General features: G+C 45.8%; 1 protein-coding gene across 1 annotated transcript; it reads right to left on the bottom strand.

The window, feature by feature from the left end:
* Positions 1-637: 637 nt before the first annotated feature.
* DRC3 (dynein regulatory complex subunit 3) lies at positions 638-15260 on the bottom strand. The gene is made up of 12 exons (XM_059861990.1): positions 14972-15260; positions 13392-13508; positions 11904-12070; positions 11177-11323; positions 9846-9965; positions 8655-8767; positions 7187-7361; positions 4663-4794; positions 3449-3519; positions 2530-2653; positions 1051-1182; positions 638-908 (listed from the first exon to the last, which is right to left on the bottom strand). The coding sequence occupies exons 1-12, from the start codon at positions 15126-15128 to the stop codon at positions 795-797; spliced, it is 1569 nt and encodes a 522-aa protein (XP_059717973.1). The 5' UTR covers positions 15129-15260; the 3' UTR covers positions 638-794.
* Positions 15261-15492: the final 232 nt, after the last annotated feature.

The raw sequence follows: 15492 nt of genomic DNA, 5'->3' as shown, positions 1-15492 counted from the left end.
AGAAGCACAGAGCGTGATGAGCTGAGTCTCTGTTTGACAGGCAGCACCAGCCACGGGGTTTTCTGAGACCTGCTCTGCCCCTGGCAGCACACAGAGCCACCCTCTCGTTTAACCTTCCCACCTTCTCCTTGCTGCCTGCCTGGAGCAGCAGCGCCCCGGCCGGCAGCGTTCCCCAGGAGCTGCCCACAAGCGAGCGTGGCAGCGCCTGTCACCGAGCAAGGAGGGGAATTAATGACTCCTCACTCGGCTGTCGCTCCTGTGGAACCATTGATTTCCCTTCCTGCTGGCTGGGGGCTGCTCTGCGCACGCTGCAGAAAGCTGACTGCGAGAAGGGGTGAGAGGATGAGGCTCCCAGGCATACAGAGCCCCTGCCAGCCTTGTGCTTGCTGAGCTGGAAACCTGCTGTTATCTCAGGGGTGGTTTGATGGAGAGTGTTCCTCTCCTGAGCTGCTGCCTTGTGCCAGCAGCTCATAGGTTCCTGCCACTGAGCTCGCAGGTACTGAAGCTTTCAGGCATGATATGCTACGATGATTTGGTTCAATCAGCTCAGAGCTGATCCATAACCCCTTGTGACCAGGTCTGAGTTGTCTGCATGGGCTTTGTGCCAATGTGATGGAAGAGACAGGGCTTTGGATGCTTTTCCAGAGTCAAGAAGTAGCTTTTATTTGCAGTTTATGGTGGGATGGAAGAAATGTGAATTTGGACTGAAATGTCCCAGGCAGCTTGGCCATAGAAAGGCAGCTGTTCGTGCTGGGGGCTGTCCTGTGTGCCCCAGCTGAGGCAGCTCCCCAGCCCTATCCTTTAGGATCCAGGATCACTGTGCTATCCAGCTCCTTCTGCAGAGTGTTGGTGAAGCAAATGATCTTTTCAATACAGGCACGGTTTCTGTCACTCTCAGTTTGGAAAGCCTGGACAGATTGAAACCAAGCAGTGAATCTGCAGGCGTGTCAAGGTCCAGCAAAGACCTGGGAGTGTCCCTCCTCACAGTGTCCCTGCCACTTGGGCCAGACCTGCCTGTGCCCCATCCCCCTGAGTGTGAGGGGCTCTTACCTTCTCTATCACTGACTTCTGCCACTGGTAGGTGTTGGAGAGCATGTCGCTCTCTCGCTTATCAATCTTCCGCAGGCGGATGCTGTGGGACACGTTGATGATGTTGACAACGGTGGTTTTGTCCTCAAAGAGCTGGGAGGTAACGTGACAGGATGAGAGGAGGGGTGAGCACACAATGAACGAGCAGCACAGCATGGCTCAGAGGGAGAAACCCTCTGTCTCAACCTGGCAAATCCCTTCTCATCAGGATGAATCCAGGGCTCTACCCTTGGCCTTGCTGCGGTGTAATGGGGCATTATCCCTAACACAGGTGGGGAAACAGAGGCAGCACCCTTGGGCCCACGTGCTGGAATGGGGAGATCAGCGCAAGCAGGACTGCTGTGCAGCTGGTGTGGAAGAAAGGCTGTATGTGCTCCAGCATGCCTGGAAATGGAAAATCACACTTGGAAGGGATTCCTGCACTGCTGGCACTGGCTGTAAATCTTCATTTTTGGAGAGTCCCAGCTTCTAATGGAAGCACTGACTTCCCTCGTGGCTCTAAATAGAGGGTGGCTTCGCTAGCCCATAATGAGGCTCCTCCTGCAGCCAAGTGCAGCTGTTGGGTAAATGAATTCCCTTCTCCATGGGAATGGATGGCAGTGAAGCAAAATGGGTGCACGGCAGCGGTGCGGAACCGCCACCATCTGCACAGGCCATAAAGCAGCAGCTCCCTGGGGGCTCAGGGGTCTGGTTTGTGTCTGTCAGCTTGTGATTACCTGCAGTGACAGGGGGCTGGGATAATCTGGACAGAGCAAAACCACAGCTAATGCAAATTTAAGTAATTTAGCCTCTAAATGAAGGAATTATGGAGGCAAAAAGGGCAGCAGTGTTGCTGAGTGGAGAACTGCAACGATGTTGGTGCTTTTGGAAAGCCTCCTGGGATCTTTGCTTGCACAGCAAGACTGAGGGATCGGTGGAAGGCTCCGTTTAAAGGGTTGTGTCCTGCCTCCAGATCAGCTCATGGGCTCAGGAGCTGCAGGAAGGGATTTTGAAATCACTGAGGCAAACACAGCCCCGGTGTAAGAAATCCAGCGCAGTGTTGGGATTCTGCTGAGGGAGCAGGGAGAGTCTGAACAAAACCAGCTGAGAGGGGGTGCAGCAAAGATGCTGCCTGAGTGCCTGGAAATCAGCCAGAGCAATGAGTTGTGCTGGAGGCAGGAGAGAGATTTCCTCAGCACCTCTCCTGGGCTGCTGCCACCAGCTCTGGCAGTGCCCAGGGAAACCTGCAGTGCAGTTATCCCCTGTCCTAGTCAGTGGTGGTGTTCAGAGGCACCACAGCTCAGCCAAGCAGCTGGACCCTCTAGGAAGGAGGTTATGCTGTGGTTCAGCTGTGGCTCTGGCAGCACTGAGCCTCCTGGAAATCCTGTCCCTTCAGAGAAGAGGCTACAGCCTCATTTTCTTGCCTACTCTCACAGAGATGAATTGTTTTGGTGCCCTCACCATCCGAAGATCATCTGGAAAATCCTCTTCAAGCTCAAAGCGCTCCATTTTCTTCAGGGTGGCCTGGACAATCTCCATCACCTTTTCAAGGTGTTGGTTTTCCAGGTCCCGGCACTGGCTAAACGTACAGAACATGGTCAAGGAAAAAGCTGAGCACACCACTCATCTGTGGGGATTAAAGGACCTCCTGCAACTGGGACTGAGTGTGTGCACAGGGGGATTCTGCAGAAAGGAGCCTGGCTGCTCCCAGAAGCTGCTGTGCTGTCAGGATATCAGGATACACCCTCTCAGCTCTTAATCACACACTGAGTCTCATCTTTACTGCCCAATATGACAGAGGACTGAGAGAGGACCTAGGATTGCCAGGGAAATTGGAAGAGGCCTCCAGGTGAAAGCTAAGCTCTGAATGCACTGCAATTATTTGCACCAGGCCATCAGATTTCTAGATTTAAAGCAGCGTGACCTGACACTCAAGCACTTCAGTATTCTCATATAACTTTTTCAGCACGCATCAAAAATACAAAAATGAACACCATTTATAGAGTATTCAACCAGAATTGTAGATATTTCATTTTCTGCTGTGGCAGGAATGTACCTAGACAACAGTCTAACCAGACCTTCCCTCTGTTTTGTCTTCTCTGCATGGAGACGAAAGGAAGATTCCCAACAGGGTGAAAGCTGCCTAAATCCTACAGAAATTCAGCACAGTAGAATTTAGATCTTTCTGTGCTCTCCAGAGTCTCCACATAAAGAAGATAGGCACCTTAAATGACCATTCCTCAAGGCTGGGAAAAGATATTTTCTATCAATTAAAATTAAAAAAATAAAGTTTTTATAGTGGAGGCTCATTTTTTGATTTAGAGGTGAGGGGTAGGAGCATGACTGGGAGGTCCAGGCCAACCTGCTGTGAAAAGGATATATCCCTTGAACGTTTTCAGTGAATGTTGATGCTACGACATCAATGCTTCTTTTAAAGTCCTGTAACAGTTCCTTAACAGAGGGGGAAAAGAGGAAATATCACAATGAAAACTTGCACAAACATACCAGGGAGTCAGAGAGTCTAGGAGGAATCTACAACTTATCGTAATTTGGACTCACTGCTGTTATTAGCACAGTCAGAAACTGAACTGCCTCAGGCATTTAAAGTGTCTGGAGTAAGCCAGGGGATCCTTTGTCACCTAAGCAGTGCCTGGAGAGGGCTGCATTCCCATCCCCTGCCTTGCTGCAGCCTCCTTGTCCTTGGCTGTATGAAGAGCCTCTTGTCAGAAGCACAGCCCCTGCCTGGGCTTTACTGCAGCTCTTGGTTTAGTCCTCAGAAATTAAAATTGCAGCTGCCTGTTCCCTCTCTCAGAAATGGCTGATGGAGAATCTGTGAAGTGTTGCACTTAAATGTCTTGGTAGCTGAATCCTGCAAATCCAGCAGAGCACACAGGGAGAAAGGTTTCTGCTCATCCCATCAGATATGTAAGGGCCAACTCAGAAAACACTAAAAAAGCACAGTCCTGATGCACTGAGGATCCATTTTGAGCTGCTGCTTTCTGCCATCCATGCTCACAAAACTAAACTGCTGCACACAGGGCACAGCTCCTGCCTGCTCATTTTTAAACAGATTATTTTGGGTTTTTTCCTTCGATGAAGATGCTCATCAGCAGCCCTGCCCTAGTTCTTGAGGAAAAGTCAGAGGAGGAAAAGGCAGCTATTATGCAAGCAAATGCAGCAAGCTGAGCAGGAATGTGTATAATCTTATAGCAAAGATCAGCTTCAAAGAATGACACCTCTAGAATTCCAAATGCATACCCCATGCTATGCAGCAACTTGTGCAGAGCTATAAAGGGATTGCACAACCTCCCTGCCTCTGAAGTGTGGGAAATCAGCTTGGATAGATGTGATGGACATACTGTGCTCTGCTCTGGGAAACAGAAATCTGCTGTAAGGCATCAATGGCCAGGGCCTGATCTCACTCCCATCAACTTTGAACAGAGAAAGAAAAGGATGGGGATGAAACATTTTCCTGAGTGGGAGTCCTGTGCCCCTCTCTTGGTGAGCAAGCTGCTACACAGGGCTGCAGTGACAGAGAGGTGACCCCACAACATTCTGGCTGTGAGGTCCCACAGGTGTGAGCTTGGATCTCACCTCCAGGTCGTTGGATACCAGTGCTTCCAAGGTCATGAGTGCATCCCACAGCTGATGGATCTCCTCCTTGCCCTGGGCTCGTTTAGAGTCAGCAATTTCACCACTCCCGTCCTGATAAAGCTCATCCAGCCTCTAAACACAGAGACACATGAATTATAGTTTGTGTTCAGCACTCCATTGCAATTTAATTAACTCGTTACATGTGTGAGAAAAGTTCCTGCTGCTGATTAGCTGACATGAAATGTGATGATTCAGGGAAGTCTTCAGATTTGCATAGTGGGTAGTCAACAGTTCTGAGGTTTGCTACTGCAGGGGGAGTGGGAAAACTCTTCCTCATCCTCCACTCAGCAGAAGAATTTGCTCCTTCTATGCTTCCCTTCATTTCCAGCAAAAAAGGACAATATTTAATTATTGACATTGCTGGCTGTGAAGAAGAAATTAACAATTGCTTTGGAGAAAGAAAAGCAGGTGTAAATCCTGATCCACTTCCTGCCAAGGAGAATCTTGACTGACTTCCAGTAGGGTCAGGATTTAGTATTCTGAATATGGAATGCCTATCATTGCCTGCCTTCCTCTTACAGCAAGGATTTATTGCCCTTCAGAATTATGTATTGATGTCACTTTTGGATCAGGCAAGATTTATGTTTGCTTGGATCAAAAAAAAATAAAAACCTCCTGTGCTGCTGAATGTGTTATTTTCATGTCTGTTTAAGATCAGTTAACAATCAACTGTTTAAAAAAGGAGGGAATATATATGTTTTATTATGTCTAATCCACTTCTTCTGAGAGGGAATGGAATGGGGTGAAATAAAGAATTCTGTTAAAAACCCCTGCTAAGGCTTAAGTCTGGAAATGGGGTGGATTACCCAAACTTGCAGTTTAAAAGGGGGAAGGGGAGAGCAAGGTGTCTTCTTTTCTAAGGTAAACAAGTTAGGAGGCTCAAAAGGCTCCAGAGCCACTCAAGCTGCATCTCTGGGAGCAATAAATTCAAAGTTCAAGGCTTTTAATCCTCCATAACCAACTTCAGAGAGCGCAGTGATTTTACAGGTTACCCAAGTTTACATGAAAGGATTACAGACAGACAAACAGCCCTAAGAACAGCTCACAGACTGCAGTCTGCTGGGACCTCTGTGCCTTTTGAACTCCTCCAGCAATTTTAAACGATGGGGAAATGATGTTAAAACACTGTGTTCAGTTTTGATACCAATTCCTCTAATATTTATAGAAAACTGGCATGCTGAACCCTGTGTCCTGTTCATAGAGAATCAGAGAATCCCAGAATGGTTTGGGTTGAGAAAGACCTTAAAGATCATCCAGTCCCACCCCCTGCCATGGGCAGGGGCACCTTCCACTATCCCAGGTGGCTCCAAGCCCTGTCCAAACTGGCCTTGGACACTTCCAGAGATCCAGGGGCAGCCACAGCTTCTGTGGGAATCTGCCAGGGCCTCCCCACCCACACAGAGAAGGATTTCTTCCTAATATTTAATCTAATTTCTTCCTAATATCCTATCTAAGCCATCCCTCCTTCAACTTTAGGCCATTCCCTCTTGTCACCCCTTGCAGCCCAATCCATAGCTGAGCCTGTAGGTCAGACAGAGGTAATAGGGTAAAATCTGGCCTCAGCTGTGTATCTTTGGGTTTTGTGGTTGTTTTGCAGGGTTTGTTTTGCTGGTTTGGTTTTTTTTCGTGGAAGATACAGTGAAAATTCAAGCACAAGTTAACTGAATATTCAAATCAAACTTCTGGTTGGAACAAGATGCTCTTTAAGGTCCCTTCCAACCCAAACCATTCTGCAGTTCTGTGACTCTGGTAGTGCTGCCAGCTCCCAAAGCTGCTGGATGCAGATTTCCACCGTGAGTCAGCAGGGTTCAAGGCCCTGGGAGCAGAGTGACTCAGCAGCTGTCAGCCTGTGACAGGCACTGAAATAAAAGTGACCTCGTTTCCAGCAGGAGCCAGCGCTTGTGACTCTGCTGGTGTCACTTGTCAGAGACTTGCTCTCTCAGCTGACAGTGTTACCAGGCTTTAGCCCCTCCCTTATTTATTTTTTTTTCAGTGGAAACAAAATCATGATCCATCTATTATACATGGTTAGAAAGGGATCCAGCTAGAAGCTACGCCCTGAGCAGCCACAATGGGTGGCTGCAGTCGAGCAGAATGAAAAGAGAGTTTCTGCTTTAAAGGACTAGAAATACATTAAAATAGCTTCCTCTAATTTTTTTGGTTATAGTTCTTTGAGCTGTTGTTGAGAAAATGAACTGAAGCAGAAAATTACTTGAAAATAAACTGAATACCCTGCAATTTCCTTCCTTTTCTTCCTGGTTTTGCAATGAAGGAAGAATTATTGGAGCTTCAAAAAGAAGGGGAGTAGCAGTAAACATCTATCTATCTATCTTAAAAATCAACTTTATAAAAATATTTAAACTAAAAGGAAGGTTGAGCATTTCCATTTTCTTAAATATTGGTGACTTTAATGGTATAGGATGTAGAGAAATCATGCATCAAACAAACAAAAGTATAGCATTACCCTTTGGTTCCGACTCTCAAAGTCTGAGATTATTCTCCTGCTTTCTTGCTGGTTGACTGCCAGAATTTCATGGAGTCTTTTGTAGAATTTAGAGACTTCAGCTTCTCGTTTTTCATACTCTTCCAGTCCATAGTTATACAGGTTCTCACAAACTAAGACAAACTCCTCCTTGTATGTGACAGCAGAGTCAAGGTCTTTTGCTTGTTCAGTGGAGCAACACGTTCTGTTCCTTCTGCCTCTGCAAATCTGAGCAACAAGAGCTACGAGCTACTTTTATGTAAACTCTGTGGTTCTTGCTGGGAGCTGCCAAATATTCTGTCTGGGGCAGGACTGGGTCACCCATTCACGTTTCATGCACAGGATTTTGCTGCCTTAAGGGTATGGAGAAAGCTATGGCAACTTGAGGGGGGGAAAAGGCCTTGAGGAAGAGAAGAAAATACATTCACTTGTCTGACTCTTCTGACACAGCAGCAGAAGGAAGCCTATAACCCTATCTGTCTTCACAAGTGTGAACACAGTGCCTGTGTAGTTAATAAATACAGCTCTGGAGCCCACAGCCAGAGCACAGAATAAACGACTGACTCGGTAGCATCACAAAAATAACGTCAATTTTTCTTCTGCTATTATCTTAGCAATGGAATTGTTTCTGGAGTCTATTGTAGTTAAGTCGTGATGCATTTTTCCCCAACAGTGTAATGCAGTTTTAAGGAAGGTCAAGTTACTGGCCTTGACAATACTCTATTAATCTGAATGAGAAAAGAAAAAAGGAAAAAAAAAAGTGTCTGCTTTCTGCTCCCCCACGTAGGAGCAATGATCAGAAAAATGTGCTGGCCTGGAAAGTTCCCGTTGCTGGTTCTGGCAGGTTGTGAGATATGTGACTTGTATCGTTCTGATGAGTCTGTTCCTATCTCCTACCACTTCAATTTCAACATGATTTTAGCAACTGTGCTCTTACAATCTAACAGACAGAGATTTATCTTCCAGCTCATTTTAAACTTTAAGTGGATTCCAGACTTAAAGAAAGTATAAAGTCTTGATTCTTGAAGGGTCAGGAAAGGAGGATATAAAAATCGTGTTTGATTCAAGGGAAGGAAAAGGAATATGGTAATTACAACGGTGAGAATTTAAAAAGCTGGGATCTCATGACCTGTTGGGGATAGAAATGAGTGGTTTTACAAATGGGATGTCTCAAGCTGGGCTGGCCAGCTTGTCAGTAATATAAACCATTTGTTTGGAGCCCTCATATTTCACAAGATATCATGCCTTAAAGCTGTCAGTGGTCTCACAGCCTTGTAGTGTAACTTTTGGTACTGTTCCAAAATTGAACACAGACTGTCTCAGATCTTAGATCAATGTAGCTTTCAGCTCTGGACAAAAGCAACAGATGAAGAGTCCCTGTGGATGCACTTCCTTCTTAACTCAAGGCATTACCTGTTAGCTGTAGTTATTCCAAACCCAGGAAGGATATGCCTGCAGCAGGTCCTCCACTCCAGGGAGGGAAACCAGTTTGGCAGCTTCTCCATCCTCTTCATGCAGACTGTCATACAGGAACGGTCCGTTCAGGTACTCAACAAAGGCTGCCTTTGAAGAGAAACAGAACAAAATAAGTAAAATCGAGATGCCAGCCTGCTGCCAGTCCTCAGGATGTGTCTCTCCTGTAAGAACCTCAGCAGCAGCAGAACATGGGTGCAGACACAGTGACATGAACACTGCAGAAACACCAAGCAAGCACCTTGGAGTGAAACCCATCCCAGGGGCTTTGCTGCTACAGCTCTGTAGCCTAAAGATAGAAAACACTGTTTAATCTTGCATCAGATCCCTGAATCATAAAATGGTTTGGGCTGGAAGGGACATTGAAGATCACCCAATCACACTCCCTGCCATGGGCAGAGACACCTTCCACTCTCCCAGTTTGCTCCAAGCCCCATCCAATCTGGCCTGGAACTCTTCAGGGATGGGGCAGCCACAGCTTGTCTGGGCACCCTGTGCCCCTTGCCAGTCTAAGACATTACCACATACAAACACTCACTGCAAGGCTATTTAGCCTTTCAGATAAGGACTTGGTGAACTCTGGGGAGGGAAAAAGGGAAGAGCTGCAGCATCCTCCCTGGCACTAAAGACTAAACCTAAGCCACTCTGATCTTCCAGAGGTCTGGAATACAGAGCCAGGCTGCAATTGAAAGCACCATTCTACCTGGCCTTGCTTTCAGCCCTGTCCCAGGACGACAGCGATCTCCAAAAGTCCTGGAGAGTTTAACCATTAAACTAATGAAAAGCTTGACTTAGTGTGAAGGAGAAAAAAAAGTCACTTCACCATGAAAATGTTAACATTTCCCTCAGACCTGTAATTTTCTTAATCTCACGTCAGGCTGATAAGCTCCCTGGGTATGATTTACCATTGAGCTTTGCAGGGTCTCTAGCTGTAGTTTCATTGTTCAGCCCAAAGAATTATGTTTCCCCACATCATGTGTTATTCCACAGCATCTCCTGTTTCTACCCAAAAGACAAGATTCAGAGATCACAGAGATTAATCTGAGCCTTAGTTTTAGCAGAGTTGATGTTAACCTCTCATTAAATCTTCAGGCAGGGAGAGGACAAGTCAATATGTGTTGTGCTTCTTTCTCCTGGGACAATACACAACCAGCCAAAGAAAACTCACCTGCTGGTATTCCAGCTCTTTCTGCTTTGCATCTTCTGCCTCCTGCAGAGCAAGGACCTGAGCCTCCTCTTGCTCCAATGGCTTAGTAAGATGTTGATACTTTAAAGCTGCAGCTTCTCTCTGAGAAATATAAATAAAATATTTGTATTAGATTAGCCTACATTGATCAATGAGTCAGGGTGTAAGCAACTGATCTTTCTAGAACATGCACCAGAGTGGCATCTGCCTCTCCATTTCCTCATGGGCTTTTTATTAAACTACTTATGAAGTTTCTAATCTAATCCTCATCCCATTTTTTGCTGGCATATTGCTCTGTTTCTGCATTCAATGCATCTGAAATAATTCAGTCCCAGGAAGCTTTTCTCTCTCCATTTTCTCATCTTTAGAGTTTTTTGGTGTTTTTTTTTTTTTTTCTATTTTAGCAGGAAGTTCTATTTTGACTTTTAGAATTTGAGCTCCAATTTGATCAGTCAGTGAGGTTAATTCATTTTCTAGGGAGGAGAAGATTCTTTGGAGGAGTGGATGGCAAGGTAGTACCAGGGGCAAGAACCTCATTAGCTTGAAACTGAAGCTTGACAAATTTAAGTATGCAATTCTCAGACATCCCTGATGAGCAGGGACTGCATTCCATGACCTGGAAAACCCTTCCAGTCCTATGATAAGAGCAATGTACATTCCAAGTCCAGCTCCTGCTCTGTGCCAAGCAAATTTACAATTAATCATGTTCTTTGGTTACTAAAAAAAAAAAAAAAAAAAAACAAACAAATCTGAACAAAAAAAAATCCCATTTTTGTTCCTTTGAGCCCTGGGATGATAAAGCTGCTCCACAGGTTACTGGTGAGGATGAAGTGTCTTATTCTCAGAAATCAAAAGCGGGAAGTGCATCCAGGCAGCTGCTTGCCTGGATTGTCAGGTTGCTACTGAAACAAATCACTCTGTGAGCAGCAGGACCACCAAGGCTCCTTCCCCCTGGATCCATGTCTCCAGACTGATTTCCTCTGAGATTCTCTAAGAAGACTTGCACTCACACTGCAGCCTCTCTGTGGCAACACGAACCAGGCCCCTCTCCCACACACAGCTGCTGATTTTCACAAAATCTGTGAAGACATCATGCTTCTGACACCTCTACCTCTCTGTCAGATTTGACAGAATTTGGCCTACAGGTTCACAGCTGTTATGTGGAAGCAGAATAAACACTGTGTGTTTCTGTGAGCCTGATTTCTGCAGGGAACCTGCCCCCAGTGCTGGAATATTGCTGGCACACCAACAAAGCAAAGGCTCTGTAAGATGCTCTTGCCTGATTTCCCAATCAGGGAATGCAGAAATCTCACCGTGGAGTTTCTCACGAGCTTGAAGTCCAAGTACACCAGGCTGGGAAGATGAGCAACAACAAACAGCCTGTAGTGCTCTTCTCTGCAGAAAGGGTTCCCACTGAGGTTCAGTGTCTGTAAGCTTTTTAACCTCCTGAGGTAGATAACCTGTGCCAAAGGGAAAGAGCTCTGTATTTCCCAGGGCTGGGGAAACACAGCCTTGGAATTTATTGCTTTTATTACAGTCGAGTTGCAATATGTATTCTGCTCTGCTGCCAAATTCACATGACAGTCAATTATGAGTTTCTAATGGTTTTGGGAAAGGAAATACTTAAATTCACCTTGGCAATATCTAGACAATGGCTGGAGAGAGAAGGCAGATGGGATGCACAAATCACAGGTCCTAAATTGGTAAGATGCCCTCAAAAGAACCCCAAATAAATCCTAGCCTCCCCCCTTTTCTCATATGTAGCCACTTATTCCTTTTCTAGCTTTCATGGGAGGCAGTAGGAATTTTGCCATGGCTGAGAGCAGTCACAGAACTGGGCCCCCATGAGTCAATAATCTAAAAGAAAAATGGCTGCAGTAAGCACTTAACACCAGAGGACCAAAACCATAGCTCAGACCACTCAGAAATCCTAAGGAGAATTTCCTCACCTAAGGAGGGGCTTGGACACAATGGCAAATGGCAGTTTTAGAATATCTGATCCTGCAGCAGGGAATATTTGCAAAGCCAGGGAACACTCACATCTTCCAGAGTGGTCAGGTTATTCTTCCCTATGGAGAAAATCTGCAGCTCTTGCAATGTGTCCATGTGCTCAATTTTAGATATTCTGTTATTGTAGAGACTGAGGTCCTGCAGTTTGACAAGAGTATCCAGGCCCTCAATTACTTCAATATTGTTGAAGGACAGGTCTGGGGAAGAATTTAGAAATCAAACATTAAATTATTTCTTGCAGAACACCCTGATTCTGCTCTTTAGTTCTGGATGTAGGAGTGTATGTACAGATTTTTCTCAGGGATTGTCCAGGTCCCACAGGAAAAGATCAGCATTAAATCATCTTTTATTCCCATCTCCTCCTTGCAATTGTCTGTGCAGCTTTTAAATGAGAGGAAAAGCTGAAGTTAGTCCATGCAGAGCCCACATACACAGCCTGAAAGGGACTTCTGCCTTATGGGGAAACACAAAACAAGAGTGGGGAAATGCCCTTAGAGGGGAATTTCTGTGATAAATCTGACAGTGTCTTGTTTCTTGCAGACTCTGTCCTGCCACAGTTGTGGTCACTCCCTCAGGACCAAGATAAGGCAGTTCCATGTCAGTGGAGCTATGCAAAGGCTCACTTGAGCTGTTCCACTCATTGAAATGTCCTCTTCCCCTGCCAGAACATCTCTCCTAACACCTACACTCACCATGACTAAGGGCAGGGTCTGCCTGAGGATTAGTACTGAGCAAGCCAAGAGCCCAAAAACAGTTTATGAGGTCTCTTGGGTGGCTGAGACACTTGTACAGCAGCAGCTGAGCCACTGCAGCCTTCGGGCAAACAAAATATGAGAGTGTGCTTCAAAACACTGTGCTTACACTGATCACTTGGTGATTCACAAGTGTCCCAGTCATCTCTGGAGCAGAACTGTGCAGACAACAGGGTGGAAGAACCCATCAGACATTTCACAATGAGCTTACTAGCTCCAGCCCTGCATGCTGAGGATATATTTAGAATTCCAGCCAGCACCGTGGCTGTAGTTCCAGGGAATGCTCTCAGCTGAGCATCTGTGTAGCTGCAAGCAAGTCACAGAAGGCCACAAGGATGGGCACTCCTTGGGACAATGATGACACCCAGCCCTCAAGGATATAGGGGTTGTAGGCTTTGGAATGCCTGCAGCAGCTTTGAAAACAGAATTCAGGCTTCTAAATCACTGAGGTGCTTCCATAAATATTCCTGAAAGTCACCCCTAAACACAATAGAAACCTTGGAAACAACATTGAAACCTCAGCTTCCTGTTCCTGCCACACCAAATGTATTAAACCCAGTTTTTAAACATTTGAAGGATTGTTTTGCAGCTCTGATACTCAGGCATTTTGACATTTGACAGTCAAATAAGGAGACACACAGACAGCTGACAGCCTTCCCAGGGTAAGCTCCTATCAGTCGTGTTTGAGAAGGAAGGTGACATGCTGCTTTATCTCAGATTGCTTTGCACCTGCAAAGGCATCCACCCTCCCCTGCCTGTGTCTCACCAAGCCATACAAGGTGAACCAGACTCTCCAGACCTTCTATCTTCTCAATGACATTGTTGTCCAGCTGCAGTTTAGTCAGATTCTCTAATGGCCACAGATTAGCAATCTGCAGGATGTCTAAAGCCACAGGAAAAAAGAAAAAAATAGAAAAGAAAATTGCTTTTCACGTGAGCCAGATTTGTTTAGCAGACACACTGCCTTGCACAAGGAAAACACGTCCAGTCTTGCCTCCAGAAGGATTTTCAGTGTGTGATGAGTGCCCTGGAGAGCTCAGAGGTGCCCTGGCTGAAGGAGATTCCAGTGGAAGAGCCCACTTGACCTCAGTGTCCTGCTCAGCACACGCTGCTCATCAGCGGGGCCAACGAGGCCTGCAGGGGATGCTGAGTGTGGTTTTGGGAAAGGAAATACTTAAATTCACCTTGGCAATACCTAGACAATGGGTGGAGAGAGAAGGCAGATGGGATGCCTTTCCTCTGCACTCCAGAGCCTTCCTGAACCCACTGCTGGCAGGCCCTGACCCTCACTTCCCTCTCCAGCTGCAAGCAGGAGGTTTGGGATGAGCCTTCTGCTTTTCTCTGCATTTGCAGTCCAGCAGTGCCCAGCTCCTGCTGCTGTAAATGACTCTCCTGCTCCTGGAATTCTCAGCACAGGAGAGGAAGTTGGAGTCTACTCTTTCTGTGAAGGCTGCAGTTTAGAACTAATCAATATCCCTGCATTTAGTTTCCTCCAAAAACAGAATCACGAGGGCAGGCTGTTGGTCACCACAGCAAAGGATGGGGAACAAGGTGACAGGAAATGCAGAATATTCTCACTCCCATTACTCTTTCCCCTGCAATGCCTTCCCAGAAGATTTCTTCTGCTGTCCTGCTATCCTTATTTAGTGAGGGCACCATAAACCAAGGAATTGCATGCACAAAATGTTCACACAGTTCTGGATTTTGGATTTGCAAACAAATCTATGCAGGATCAGGTCAAGGGAGTCTTTTCCAAGAAAATCAACTCATACACACATTATTTTACTGGAGCACACGAAGAATAATCAACTGAAATTACCCCCCCTCCCTCAAATACTCAAATATTGGGCCAAATGTTCTTTCTTTTCTTTTTTTTTTTTTTTTTTTTGAGTGCAAATTTATGACAGGTTTGACAGTAAGAGGCAAGCCATGGTAATGGTATGGATGAGCAGAGAATGCTTTAGATTGGATTGTAAGCACCAAAATCTCCCCAACAGCTCTCACACAACCACCAGCCGTGGCAGAGCCTGCCCAGGGCTGGATTTGGCCACGAACTGAGGGGCCCAACAGGGCTGTGGCCTGTAGGTGTCACCACAATATAAATGTTAAATGAGAACAGCAGTGACAATGAGAGTGGGGAGTGAAGCAGCTCTGAAGTCACCCATCAGCAGAAGCTCCCTCTGATGAAGCTGCTTTGTACAGGTGTGAGCAAAAGTCCAAGTCCAGATGTTAATTTTCACACAACAAATCTCAGCTAATAATGGTTGCTTAATTGACAGTTACTCACTTATTGTATCGCCTTCTAGCAAAAGAAGAGAAAAAATATGCATATATTGTGATACTCACTTTTAAAACTAAATTGTATCTCTGTCACAACCTTAACGTTAATACTTTCCCTTCTGGCAATATCTCCAAGGTCCTCTGGACACTTCTCTTCAATGGCTTTCTGGAGCATTTCATCATCAATAACGTTTGGCTCAATATTATTGAAAAACTGAGTCATTGTGAGATGGAATCAGTCTTAAAGGACAGAAGAGAAAATAAATTAAATCACTGCCTGGCAGTGATTATAAAAATGAAAATGAAAATAAATTAAATCACTTTCCAGCAGTCATAGAATCACAGAATCCCAGAATAGTTTGGGTGGGAAGGAACTTTAAAGCTCATCTCATTCCACCCCTGCCATGGGCAGGGACATTTTCCACCATCCCATGTTGCTCCAAGCCCCATCCAACCTGGCCTTGGACATTTCCAGGGATGGGGAATCCACAGCTTCTCTTGTCAGCCTGTCCCAATGCTTGACAACCCTTTCAGTGAAGAAAATTTTCATGGAAATTTAAATATCCCTTATGTTGCCCTGGAGGCAA

This window comes from Haemorhous mexicanus, chromosome 17 (assembly GCF_027477595.1).
Source record: "Haemorhous mexicanus isolate bHaeMex1 chromosome 17, bHaeMex1.pri, whole genome shotgun sequence".
NCBI lineage: Eukaryota > Metazoa > Chordata > Aves > Passeriformes > Fringillidae > Haemorhous > Haemorhous mexicanus.
Note: the sequence above shows the minus strand (reverse complement) of the source record. Positions and strands in the feature narration are given on the sequence as shown.